At 40.0% G+C, this 15,007-nt stretch overlaps 1 protein-coding gene across 1 annotated transcript in view; it reads left to right on the top strand.

Moving 5' to 3' along the window:
• Positions 1 to 15,007, top strand: part of LOC144531703 (transmembrane protein 132C-like) — a 166,136-nt gene that overhangs the window by 86,606 nt on the left and 64,523 nt on the right. The window contains exon 4 of the mRNA XM_078271961.1: positions 3,217 to 3,360. Within this exon, the coding sequence (XP_078128087.1) occupies positions 3,217 to 3,360 (144 nt within the window). The remainder of the gene's footprint in view (positions 1 to 3,216; positions 3,361 to 15,007) is intronic.

Here is a 15,007-nt window from a genome sequence, read left to right as displayed (position 1 = left end):
TTAAATACATAAGCAAAGTTTAGGTCTTTTGTATCATTAAAAAACAAAAAAACAAAAAAAAACTAGAAACTAATAGCTAAAGGCTGGAACGTTTTGACTCTAACTCCTTATGTGGTCCCAAGGACTCTAAGACTGTGCCCAGCATTCACTTATTCACAACTTACTATACCGTGGTGGAATGGAAATAAGTGGCCTACATTTATTCAAATACTGTACTTAATGAAGAATTTGAACTTTTTTTAGTATTTCCATATCCCGCTACATTAACAGCTATAGTTACTAGTTACTTTGCAAGTTCAGATTTTCCATTCAAAACATGATCGACATGAGATCACTTATCATTTCTGAGAACCACCAAAAAACATAAAGTTGGTCAAAAGTTAGAACATAAAAATGCTGCTAACACATTAATGCAGTGGTGATAGTAATCCAATAATTAAATGATATATTGTGTGTAATAATATAACCGTGAGTGCTTTCACTTTTGATCTTTTCATCTGCAGTCGTCTACATTTAACATTTTGAATCCCTTTTCAAGAGACACTTATAAATGTGACTTTCTACATTTTCTTTTAACTTACAGTATTTTGTACTGTTGTAATTGTAGAATTTGGTTTTCATTTTATTGGTATTGTATTACTTATTGGTACACTGACAGCTTAACAACATGGTGTCTAAATGTTGAGACGTGTGGTCTCACACGGCTTTATTCAAAATTGTTTGTATTCCATTTATTTCCCTTCTGTGTAAAGTGTATTAATATTAATGCACATTGGTAGTACATGCAGCATAAGAGCAGCATGCCAGAGTGCAAGGTGTGTTGACGTATTGATGTTATTCGGGCAGCCATCCTGGAATGTCATTTCGGGGCATCAATCAGCAGAGCTGAAAACTGTCTTTTCTGACAACCTCATCCCATCTGTAAATACTCATCCCACTGATGCAGGTTTTGATGGAATTAATGACGCAGCTTCATGTGCTGATGCATGTGAAAGGAGGGGGCTTCCTTTAAATTGCTTTCCTTTATTGCTTCCCTCCTCCTCCTCCCTTACCAGAAATCATATTAGCCAAACCAATCTCATTTACAACCATGCCATTTGTTAATTGTGCCAGCTTGCTTGTTGACTAAAGTACATACTTGGGTTTGTCCAACATGTGTGTGAGAGAAATACAATTCGTATGACACAGGAGGAAGAAACAGAATGAGATAAAAGGATGAGACATGTGAAAATGAGGAACACATTTTTAGATTTAGAGAATGAGAGAGAGAGTGAAAGAAGACTGCAGAGTATCATGACCATAGATCTTAGATTCATTCTACATTAGTATTGATCAACCCATCAACCAACTAGTTAATTAATTCTATCTCTATTAAATGCCAAATACAGTGACAAAACACCATAGAGGCCAGAGATATTTTTTAAATTGCTCACTTGAGTCTGACCAACACACAAAATTTTATTTATAATGATACAAAACAAGCAAATTTTTGCATTTGTTAAGAAGTATTAATGACTTTTAAAATGACTGAAACCATCAATTGGTAATCACAATTGAGCACTACTGCAAACGTAAGAAGTTAGTGGCATCTGTACACGTTAGCAGAAAAAGAAAAGGGAAAGAATGTGCTGCTCTGCATCATCATGGGACTTAAAGCATTTCTACCTCTACCTCAAATTGGGTTTTGATATGTGACAAATACAGCTCCGTTAGTCCATATTAGTTGATTATTATTCTCCCGCTCACTGCTGAATCTGCTTGTGGGTTTGTAGTAATTACTGCACCGTGGCTAAGGTGACGCCTGGGAAACAGGAGGACAGACAGCAATAAGTCGTCTCCTCCTAGTTATTTTCTGTGTCTTCCACACCGGCGGCCTTTATCTTTGCTCGTCAGGAGCAGCGGCCAACACAAGGCCCGTTAATATTGCCTCAGCGGCATGGATAAGATCAAAGACGACCAGTGGAACACTGAAGATGTAATGATTGTGCTCCTCTAAGGACTGCTGCATGGTTTGTCATGTCATTATCCCCCCGTTAACACTCCATTTTTTTTTTCTTCATCTTTTACAAGCCTTACGCAGTTCCAGAATAAGGAAAGTTTTCAACTATTTTGATGCAGGCAAAAAAAAAAAAAAAAATTGCCCTGCGTTCATGTTTCACTGAATTGAAATGATTCCTTCTCCTCGCCGTTCTGTTGTTCTTGTTTTATTTCAGATCTAGCTTTTCTTGCCATCTCTTCCTTCATTTCCCCCACATAAAATATTCTGCCGCATTCGTGTCAGTGGTTCGAACAAGAGCAATTTGTCATGTTGGAAAAAAGAAGCACTGAAAGCCGCTCACGTACTTCATGGTAATTTCTTGTGACAGAGGAGGAGGAGGAGAGCAACAGCATAGTCAGTATACTGGAAGAGGAGGAGGTCATGGTTCTTCAGCAGCTGTATATCCCACAGACTGTGACCACAAGTAATGGAAGTGATAGAGGGACAAAAGGGTGGGGCAGAGGTGGCACGGAGGCTGCAGAGATTGGAGTCCTGGTGAAACCCCAGGTGTGAGGGCAGGGGGGGGATGACCAAATGTGTCTGAAGTAGAGCTTGCTGCCTATTTATTGCTCCAGAGTCCTGATGTTGGGACGTTACAAGGTGTAAAACGAGACTTGTCATGTAAAACGACTCTTTCATCCAATACGTACTCTCATAGTGGTTAAACACACTTTCACAGGCGTTCATTCGAACTCGCTACCCCCCCGACTCGTAATTATTTCATCACTGAAATAATTTGACTCTTACATGCCAGAATCACTTCCCTAAAGCGGCATTCATCCCGAGCAAAACATGAAACGTTTGAAAGCGTTTTTTTGGTTTTCACGTATGATTATATACACACTATCCAAAACGGATGAGGGCCAAAAGATTAAAGGGTTGTTTTGTCAACAAAATGTTTCGAGAAAAGTGTAGTTCTTGTTTTCCCATCTAGTGAGCGCCAAAAGGAGCAAATGTAATGTCCTTCATGCATGTGAGAGAGAAAGACCATGAGACCACAGTTAAAGCCCATTGATGGTAATTTTTCCCTTTCTTCATTTCAGAGAAAGAGAATAAAAAGGAGGCCAGCTGTGTTTCTGAAGCTCTGAAACTTCATTTGTGAGCTTTTCTGGTGACAGTTATAGTATCACCTAATTTAATGTTTTTCTCTGACCTGTGCACGTCCGTGTGCGTTTCAGGGTCAAGCTGAAAGATGGCGTGGCGTTCCTGGGAGCTCGAGCCACTAACCCTGTTTTGTGGACGGTGAGTCAGGATGTCAGAAGTGAAGGCCACAGGGTTGTCACCCTCCACTGTCGGAGGAAGGAGAACAGCTTCAGTCAAAGGTACGTCCCGACTCCCTCCTTGCTTCTACAGAATTAATCAATGTGTGAATGAAATATGAAGTGAACACCCTGCTGAACAATCAGAAAGCAGCAGCACACTTGTTCATTTCCCGGACAGCTGTCAGTGGAGAGTGATGGCAGAGAGTAAGGATAAAAGAGGACATTTATTCCTGTGCACTGCCATGCACGCAGGTCCTCAGCCATGTCACTGGGTGACACGTTCCTTCATTATAATGAACATGGGCACTGTAGTTTACTTGAGTCAAATCCACATTCACTGTTTTGAGGCTGGAAATATCCCCCAACAAATGCACTACATCAAAAAAAATGTATTTTCAGCCACAGTAGGCCATTGTTCTCGGTGGGAAAAGTTCTAAAAACCCACTGTACACTACCTGCTCAACACCAACCGTTGGACTGACACAGTTATAGACTAGCTGGAGCATTTAGCAACTATACTTTTTCTCAGAAGTTGGTAGAGACCAAAAACAGAGCAATTCAAGAGAGAGTGAGTATTGGACTCACATTCATCAGGTGGCCAGAAACACAACTAACTTCAAATGAATTATAATAATGCACTGACATCAACAAGTCCTCCAAACCATATGACAATACAGGTCTTTTATTCCTACCCTTGCATACGACCCACTGGAGCGTTTCATAAATCAGCGCCCCAAGCCATGCCAAGAAATACGACCCTCAGGAGCGTTTCCCATTCTCATATCTAACGAAACGACCACAGTTTTAAACCGCTTGGCAACATTGTGAAGCGGATGCATTTTAGTTAAGTTTAGGCACAAAAACTACTTAGTTAAAGCCCATGTTGCAGGGTTTATTTTGTAATGAATTTGCACAATTTGCTTGTTGGTAATAAACATTTAAACTGTTACCCAACAACATCAAATACAATGGATATCACAAAACAGAATAAAATACGAAAAAGCAGTACTATTTTACAGTGGTTTGCAATGATTCTCTTTTCCCCCACAATGCATTGCATTACGTCACGTTGGGGAGACGACAGACGAAAGCCCCGTCTCTGTTCACTGTTTATGGTCTCGGTCTGTGCCAAAACATAGCTTTTGGTCTCGACCGAGTCCATGGGTCTTTATTATGTATATAATAATATTGGAGGGAAAGTGAAACACAGCTTGGACGGGGATGCTGTTCGGCTTTTCACAAGTTTAGATAGCTAGCTAAGCCGACGTTTTGCTAACGTTAGCGCAATAGCGTTAGCCTAGACTGCTAGCTAGGTAAATATTACGACTGCCTTCGGAGTTTCCTATATCTGCATCCACGTTGTCAACATAAGACATGTTGCGTTAGTGCTCCTTTGTACCATCATTTTATTGAATGAAATGTTAAGCTTCGCTCCTACGAGATGGGTGGGTTTTTGTTACATACAAAGCTAACTGGCTATAGTTAGCCTGTATGTATGCTAGCCGAATTAGCTAATATTATGTAACCAGCCAGCAACTTCGGCAATAGTTTCGGTGAGCTAACTACGACAGTATTGTCACAATCAACCTCTGCTGCTAAAAGCAGTCAACCTGCAGTGACGTTTGAAATAGAGACGCTTGTGGATGTGTTAGCTGTTGTGGTTAGCTCGCCGAAACTACTACCAAAGCTGCTGGCTGGCTACGCAACGATAGCTAATTCCGCTAGCATACGCACAGGCTAACTATAGCCAGTTAGCTTTGTGTGTAACATAACAAAAATCCACCCATCTCGTAGGAGCGAAGCTTAACATTTCATTCAATACAATTATGGTACAAAAGGAGCACTAACGCCGCCACAGGTCTTAAGTTGACAACGTGGACGCAGAGGCAGTCGTAATATTTACCTAGCTGTCTAGGCTCACGCTGTTGTGCTAACGTTTGTAAAACGTCGGCGTAGCGTTAGCTAGCTGTCTAAACTTGTGAAAAGCCGAACAGCACCCCCATGCAAGTAATAAATAAACACTAGGCAAATGTTGTTACTGGAGCTAGTAGGCTACCATCAAAATGTGAGATATCTAATCAAAAATGTGTTTACAACGTCAGGATTTCACAGGTGGGACTGACTGGCAAGTTAGCCCATAGCTAGCATGATGCCTTCTATTTCTAGATCTAGCTAGATTACCAGTACCTATCTGAACTAACGACATGATCACGGTCACTAGATATAAAGAAAACCTTGACTTTCACTCAGTGCTATTCACTGACAGTAAAAACACCTCTTCCTCATTCCAGTCAGTCACCATAGTTATAGTACTAGGCTGAGGCACGTCTCCCCAATGTGACGTCATCACCAAATTGCGTTAAAAAACCCAATAGTACCAAAAACGACAAAAACTGGCCTTTAACACTATTTGGAGACATTTTTAACAATGGTATACATATGTTGAGTGCTTTATGTATCCATTAATCAACAGTGATGGTTAACCTGCAACATGGGCTTTAAGAAAAAGATTGTGGATGGGTTAAATTTTTTTTTGAAGAGTCCTTACTTGTAACTCCATTGATGCAACTTTGACAAAAAAAAATTGAGATGAAGAAATGTTCACTACGGTAGATTAAATATATCAAGTAAGCCAACAAAAATGGCTTGTAGTAATATGAGATGCATATGTACCTAATGTCTAGTTCATGGGCTAAAGAATATCTTGTATAATCCTTTAAGTTTGACACTTTTATTTAAAGGAGAATTCCGGCCAATTTTTATGTTAATCTTGATCGCTATAGCTACGCGAATACTTTCAATAGAAAAAACCCCGACCCGAATCAGTGCAGGTAACATGGAGAAGCTGCAGCTACGTGTACAATCGTCCCCTGAGCTAAAACGGCAGTGGTCATGGCAAGTTTAAGAGTGCCTTTGTGCCTCTTACCAGACACAAAATACAATTAATATGTCTGTGCCACATGAACAGGGCCCTTATGTGTCAACAAGATGAGTTTTCAACTCAGACAGTGTTTAAATTCACCTACCCTGGTCCCAGTCGAGATCCTGCCGGTAGCTAGCTTGCCCTGCTAGCTGATAGCCGTTAGCCATTAGCTGCCGTCCGGTAAGTGTATTAGACAGGCTTCTGTGATAATCATCCCAATAACAATCCATCGAGCGGCAGTGGTGTGGCTATGTCCTCCAGAGGACAGGTCATATCACGCCTTGAAGTTTATTCCCCCTAAAAAAAAAAAAACAGTAGTGCAGTAGTAGCTGTTAGCTGCCCTCCGGCGAGTGTATTCAGCCAGGCTTCTGTGATAATCATCCCAATAATAATCCACAGAGCGGCGGTGGTCTGGTGGATGTCCTGCATAGGACAGATCATGCCTTCGCAGCGAAAAGTTTTGATTATTTCCCCCTCAAAATAGGTAATTGAGCACTGTAGTAGTTATGACCATATCAGTGACTATGTAACTACATGGAAACGGGATAAACGATGTCTGTGGCCTGCACAGTAATAGCGTGACTGAAGCATCGCGCTGTCTCCTGGGAATTCAGTTGTAGCAGGAAAAGGTAAAGAGTAGTGTGTGAAGAGTGAAGAGCGGAGTTGTTCACAAGGGAAGAAGCTTGGAGTAACGAACTATGGAGAACATAGCAGATATACAACACACGGAAGAGCCTTTTGAGTTTGATGGTCGTCCTTATTTATTCAAACCCGAGTATACAGACGAAGAACTAGCCTCACAAGATTTGGAAAGAACGAGACAGACAGAGGGGCAACAGGCAGATGAACTTGCTGCTCCAAGCGCAAGCTAAAGCTAGCCTTCAGTAACTGGAGGACATAGCAACACCATCGTCACTCTGGATTGTTATTGGGATGATTATCACAGAAGCCTGGCTGAATACACTCACCGGAGGGCAGCTAACAGCTAACAGCTACTACCGCACTACTGTCTGTGCTTCGGGGGGAGAAGCGCGGTCACGCCATCTATGCTTAAAAAGATATTGTGCATCTACACGAGGTTGCGTGGTAGGCTCAAGGTGTATGCGCTTGGTGTCGAAAAAAAACAAAAAAAACAAATTGTTTTCTGCAAACTCCACCAGATTCTTGTTCTACATCTCACAGACTACCACTGTGGTGATTTTCATGTTGCTGTACTGTTTTATTATTTAATAATTGCCTGCCAAAGTCCTACACTGTATACCTGGCTATAAAGCAATATTTAATAAATTCATAGAACATGAAAATCACCACAGTGGCAGTCAATGAGATTAAGAACAAGAATCTGGTGGAGTTTGCAGAAAACAATTAGATTTGAAATTTTTATGAATTCATTAAATATTGCTTTATAGCCAGGACTTTGGCAGGCAATTAAATAAAACAGTAAAGCAACATGAGATGTAGAACAAGAATCTGGTGGAGTTTGAAACAATTTGATTTATTTTATTATGAATTTTTTTACACTCCGTGGATTGTTATTGGGATGATTATCACAGAAGCCTGTTGAATACACTCACTGGAGGGCAGCTTGCAGCTAACAGCTAGCAGGGCAAGCTAGCTACCGGCAGGATCGAGACAGGGACCAGGGTAGGTGAATTTAAACACTTGAAAACGCATTTTGTTGACATTGTTCGTGACATGTGGCACAGACATATTAATTGCATTTTGTGTCCGTTAAGAGGCACAAAGGCACTCTAAAACTTGCCCCGACAACTGCCGTTTTAGCTCAGGGGACGCTTGTACATGTAGCTGCAGCTTCTCTGTGTTACCTGCACTGATTCGGGTCGGGGGTTTTTTCTATCGAAAGTACTCGCGTAGCTATAGTGATCAAGATTAACGTAAAAATTGGCCGGAATTCTCCTTTAAAGGAAAGAATCATATTGTAATTTTTTAAGTTTGAGAAACTTGCTCAACTTTCCAAATTTATCAATTTCCAGCTAGGTGATTACACAAATTCTCAGTAATTTGAAAGGTTCAAACTTAGAGTATGAGAAAACATCTGCAACTTTCAAATTATGACAAAAGAATGTGTGCTTATGTGTATGCTGCATACATGAAGGCGTTTCCATTAATGACTAATAACTATGCATTTGTGTGCATGCACGCCTGTGTGTCATTGTACCATATTTGACATTCAACTCGACAGCTAAACGGTTTTAGGCAAAGACAAAGTAGCTGCACACAGGAAGTGACACACCTTGACTGCGCTGTTATTTCCTCCTGGGTGCCAAGGTGACGACAGTGATGAATGACGAGTCATCTATCATTTACATGCATCTCTTTCACAGACCCGCTGAGGAGCAGAGACATTGAATTATACAGGACTGCTCAAATCAAGGTCATACATGTTATAGCTGGCATTATGTCCTGCAATTCTGTGCTTGACAAAAGACTACCTTCAAGTATTGAAATGGTGATGCCTTGACCTTGTGCTTTTAGGTTTCTTAAGCTTACATATTAAATTGAAAAACTGTGGCATATCGATGAATGGAAAGAGTCATTCACAGTTGTTGCAAAATGCTAAGATTATCAAAACACTGAACTTTAATTTAGAAAATCTTTGATGACATTAAACGGATACAGAGAGAGCAGCAGTCAAAGTCATTTTACTTAAAGAGTAAAAATATGCATAAAAAAAAAAAACTTAAAGTGCAGTGTAAGTTTCTCCCGAAGAGAAGTGGTAACCTTGACTTTATTCTTTGCTTTTTGTGGTCTCCATACACCTGACTGGACAAACACACTGCTTGATGGGCTTTGCTTTTTATTTTCAAACTGAAACTAAAGGAGCTGTCTCATGTCCCACTGAAATTGTTTTTTTGAATTACTTTTAGGAAATAACTAGGCCTCACCGTTGCAGAATCCGGCTTCATTTCTGAGCCCAAAACAGGGTTTAGAAGTTGAGGTGCCCAGTCACATCATCTATTATAGCTCTCTGATTGGTCAAGCTTTCATCTGGAGGGCTCTGCCCAGTCTCTCTAGAGGTTTTCCAGACTACAATAGAAAAATATATGAATCTTGTAAGATTTAGGCTGGCTTGGAGGCTACAACGGAGCCAGATTTGTTGAATTGAGTCTGAAAGCTGTGAAAGTAATTTTCCGAATTAAATTAAATCTTTTGGCTCCCTGGTATCTGCAAGGATTTCCTTTTTGACATACGCTCCCCTACTCACCAGTAATGGGTCCATACTCACTTTATTCTACGGCTGTCCTGTGGGTAGGCGATACCCCATTAGTCAGGTTAAGTGCAAAAAGATCTTCATTAGCCAGAATATGAATGGGGGTAATGGAAATATGTGGCGATGGAAGCCAAGGAGTTTAAAAAGCCAAGTGCCCTAAAACATTACATTTCTAATAACGTCAATTGAAGCTTACTTTACAGACCATTAAAACAGCATCAATGCCATATACTGAAAGATAAACACCAGGAGCAGCATGCGTCTCCCCCGGCTCGTGGTAGAAAGTGTGGCATTACAGCCAATAGTGTTACAGCCAGGTGACAGACTCCGACAGGCTTGATGAGTAAAGCAGCCAATTAGGAGAGGTGAGAATCAACTAAGGATTTAGAGAGACAGTTCTATCTCAGTGTGCTGATGTGTGTGCACTCCGGGGAGGTTTTAAAAAAAAAAAAAAAAAAAAAAAAAAAAAAACGTACTCATGTCCCAGAGGTGTGCACGATGTGTGTGCCTGCTTCAGAACAGTAGTCCAGTTATTTCAGCAGTCATATGTTCTTGAAGCACTGACTCCAGCTGCCGTCCACTCTTTGTGAATCTTCCCCAAATTTTTGAATGGGTTTTGTTTCACAATCCTCTACAGGGTGCAGTTATCCCTATTGCTTGTACACTTTTTTCTACCACATCTTTTCCTTCCCTTCGCCTCTCTATTAATGTGCTTGGACACAGAGCTCTGTGAACAGCCAGCCTCTTTAGCAATGACCTTGTGTCTTGCCCTCCTTGTGCGAGGTGTCAATGGTCGTCTTTTGGACAGCTGTCAAATCAGCAGTCTTCCCCATGATTGTGTAGCCTACAGAACTAGACTGAGAGACCATTTAAAGGCCTTTGCAGGTGTTTTGAGTTAATTAGCTGATTAGAGTGTGGCACAATCATCAATATTGAACCTTGTCACAATATTCTAATTTTCTGAGATACTGAATTTGGGGTTTTCATTAGTTGTCAGTTATAATCAACAAAATTAAAAGAAATAAACACTTGAACTATATCAGTCTGTGTGGAATGAATGTATACATTATACAAGTTTCACTTTTTGAATGGAATTACTGAAATAAATCAACTTTTTCATGATATTCTAATTATATGACCAGCACCTGTATATGACCAGCACCTGTATATGTGTGTATATATATATATATATATATATACACAAAAATAAACACAACCATATAAATAATAAAGTGACTGAACTGATCAGTTCAGTCACTTTATTATTTATATGGTTGTGTTTATTTTTGTGTATGTTCATTGTGTTAACCATTTTCTCTCCCTGTCGAGCTGCAGCTCTATCTCCGGGCAGCAGTTTCTTTATGCAAATCACACTCAATATTTTTGACAAATTGATTTAGCTACAGTACGTATGGAAGCATACATGGGAATGGATTACATATTTAGCTGTTTGGGTTTCAATAAAATGCTGTAAATAAACTCTCTCCATAGCAGTAAATACAGCATGTAAATTTACACTCATCCTAAGGTCTCAAAATGTTTTGGATTTCCGTTAGCATCACGCTTCAGTGTGCCCAAAAAAGCACTTTAAAAACCAATCCAGCAGGGTTGTTTTTAAAATGCTGATCTGTGTCACAGACTGCTGTGGTCAGCATTTTGTATTTGAGGGTGTCTGTATGCATGCAGCAAGGATTGCAGAGTGGCTATAGTGTATGTGATAAGGAAATCTTATAGTGAGCTGGACCTTATCCGAACTGTGCTGAAAATGTCCCATCAACACAGTTACACTTGTTTTTTCCTTATCTACATACACACTTTTTATTTTAACAGTTATACAAAATGACTCACAGTAATCCAAATGAAGTCAGCATGTTGTGTTCACTAAGTTGCCATGATACATCACAGCCCCTCTCAAGAAATGACATCTCTCTCTTGTGAACAATAAAGTGAAGACCCCAATCTAGTTTCTGTGCCCCTCTTAACACAAGCAGATCTAGCCACAAATAGGCTACTACATGACTTTGCAAGTCTCCAGGCTGTAATAAAGCTGACTGATGCAAGATCAAAGTGGCCCAATGGTCATCAGACAATACTGCCTGCTCCTGTTATGAACATGTATTAGGACACTTATGCTAAGAGTTGTCACCAGCCAGTCTTCTGTTTCTGTTTCCTCGTGTTACCATGGAATTAGACTGCCTCTCCTAAACACTATATTTTTGTTGTACTGCACATCCTCTTTTCACCCTGTGTGTTGAGCTCTCTGTTTTAGTTACAGAGTGAGACATCACATTTCTATTCCATCTTTGTTGGGAGTCGCACATGTGCAGTACCTAGGTAAGGACAACTATCTAGTCAGTTGCAGAGTATGAGGCGCTAGCAGCTAGGTGAGCATTATAACGTGTGTTACAAAGTGACGCACGTTTGTCACGAAAGTAAAGGCTGGACTACAATAGAGCTGGTTGGAGCAGTTTGTGAACAGTGTTTTCTCTGGAGGAAGGTTAAGTCCCTTTGGAGTGGACTTTGGGCTTTTTCACTTTGTAAACCTATAACGTGCACAAAAATATATAGAACACAATAAAGGAAAGGGAAAAAGCCAAAAAGCATAATATGAGGACTTTAAAATCTCCATCAGCTGTTGAGATAATTAAGCATGGGAATGCACACACACTCTGGAATTATGTACACACCTTCTCTTGTTACCTTGATTTGAGTGAAGTGGGTGGGTCCTCCATGTAAATGGGGTTGACAGTGATGTTCCTATAGGATCGTCACATTGCAAATTCAAAAAGAGAGTCATCAGCCATGCATGTCAGGTACACAAGCTGCCTCTGGCTCCTTTATTTCTTTTTAATGAAAGCTAAGACAATTTGGAGTTATTGTGTGATTGAGGGGAAGAGTTAAGAAGAGGAAACAAATGAAGGTTTTTTTGTTAGCGCAGTAGCAGTTCTTCAGGCCAATACTCAGCGTGTCAATCAGTAGCTTGTCCCAGCTGCGAAGGGAGTTCGATTTGAAATTGCAGGAGGTGAGGCGTGGCATCTAACAACTAATTAAAATAAACTGAATCTAATGGCTTTCATTTCTCAATCTGCCCACTCCGTCAAATCAACATATGTACAGAGACGTGCCCAACGTCAAGAGCAGTAAGCCCTTTTTTTTATACATGGAAGCTAAAATCTTTTGGGCTTTGGCTCTGTTTAAACATGACAGGACCATTATGGATAGAGCTGCAATGCTCGTTCAATATTTGGCATCTGGTGCACAAAAGGGAGCAGTGGCACTGCTGAAGAACAGCAATGAGTAGAAAAATAATATGAGAAAGGACAAGTGTGTGTTCTCTCACATGCTGCACCAGTGATGGGTTTTAAAATGTTTTTTGAACATGAAGTTAAATTTGTTTTCATAACTGACTGATCTGGGGTCTCATTTATAAAACTGTGCGTAGGATCCTTACTATAAGTGTACGTACGCCCAAAAGCCCAAAATGGCGTACGCCAAAAAAAAGTCAGATTTATAAAACCGTGTGTACGCACACCTGTAAGCAATGTTCCCTTTATAAATCACAGATTACCCTCAAGTGTGCGTATGTGAATCAGCCTCTTATCCCGCCCTGTAAATGCCCATTTTTAACCATAAATAGTCAATGCAAAGCACCTCGTGAATGCTGATCAGTATGTTAATGACACTGGCAGTTGTTACACCGAATCATGATGACTGGCGGAGAAAAAGCATGGGAAGTGAGGCTCTCCCGTGTGTAGAAAAGTACCGTAAGCGGCAGCTTGACACAGTGATGCACATGCTTTTCCATGGGTAGTGAAGCTACAGTAGTCAGTGTTTTATGTTCGCTGCGAAGACAAACTAAACCACCTGATTAATGCAACGTAATCACGACATATCCCGGCCACTTTTCACCGCAGAAAGCTGCTACCAGCCAGGCTAAAACTAACATAGTTAGCCTAAAGAAACAAGGCGTCTGTCCCAACTAACGTCATGGTTCGGAGCTGCGACGCTGGAAACGTAACACTAATCTACAACAGCAGTCTGTTTCTGATATAACGTCATTTACACTGATGTAAGTGCTCTTGGATACACAGTTTGTTGACGAGTGTGACATGCAGGCTCTGCATGCACAGCAAACCACCAATCATGATCTATTTTAATCAATTTATCAAACAACCAAAGCAGGCCCCGCTAGTCGACCACAGCCTGACATTTAGAGGAAGCAACATGCATTATTAATATCATTCACTTTAGCCTGGATTGATATTATATGAATACAATGGTGTCATGTCAGTCAACCAGTGTATTTCTTCCTAATTTCCCTCTCCAAAATCACTTCAGAAGAGTAGTCACAGCCTTACTTGCTTTGGTTTTTGTAAAGCATTAAAGTTCTTTTTTTTCATTTTTATTTTCTTTGTAGATGCACTCCTCTACAAAAGCACCCCAGTAGTTGAGAATGAGTATTATATTTAGTATTTCTAAATAGGGCTATTTATGTCCTCTTGTAAAAATTTGTCTTTTTTTCATATCGCAATATATATTGCAAGGAAAAAAAATATCGCAATGTAAGTTTTTTCCAATATCGTGCAGGCCTAATATACGGTATGACAAAGAAAAGCAGCAAATGCTCACATTTGAGAAGCTGAAACTCTGGGATGTTTGGCATATTTGCTGGTGGGCGAAAAAAGACTAAACAAAATTGTAATTTCATAATTTTTTAGACAGGCAGCAGATTTCTTCATTCTATATTATGAATATATTATATTTCATGTATTACAAAATGACAAGGCATACAATTATGACATGTATTTATATTCTCCTTGCTTGCATGCTAAATTTGCTGGATAATCATAAGCAATTGGCATTGATGAAAGTTTAAAACTTAAGTGAGGGAGACCGATGGTCTGACAATAAAAATAGAACAAAAATCAATGAAAACACAATTTTATTGACTGATCCGACATGAGACAAATGTCCTCAGCGCCTTGGCTACTCACAGTAGTTCATGCTTTATTACTTTTATTTTTTGAAGTGATAAATGTATTGTAGCGCTCTTATAAAAGGCAGAAGAACAGCCATTTAGTATTTTTGAATATTTAACCTTGTACTACTACTGTAGCTTTTCTGTTATGAGACGCCATTCTCATTATCAACTCAGACCCGTACTGTGTTGTTAGTGTACTGAAAATGTTCCTCAGCCTGTTTGTTCAAAAAGCTACGAAAAGTTAAGCACTATAATTCGTAAGCATTCCATGTTTTGTTTTTTCTGTATTAACATACATTTTCGTACGATATCTTACGGACCCGTTCATGAGAATGCGTTGATGTTCCTATAGGTACAACCTACTATTGCCGAATTACAGAAAGGGTGACTCAGGTGCTTATTCAGTGACATGTAAAATTGCCACATTTATGTAATCAAGTGCATGTCTGCAGCAGTATCTAATAGTCTCAATGTGTTTTCCTTACTGTAAATATTAGCTGAGTCTTGTCTGTGTGTGTACACACCTACGGTCTGACACACACACAAACATACAAACAAACAAGTGAACAAA

This window comes from Sander vitreus, chromosome 16 (genome assembly GCF_031162955.1).
Source record: "Sander vitreus isolate 19-12246 chromosome 16, sanVit1, whole genome shotgun sequence".
Taxonomy (NCBI): domain Eukaryota; kingdom Metazoa; phylum Chordata; class Actinopteri; order Perciformes; family Percidae; genus Sander; species Sander vitreus.
Note: the sequence above shows the minus strand (reverse complement) of the source record. Positions and strands in the feature narration are given on the sequence as shown.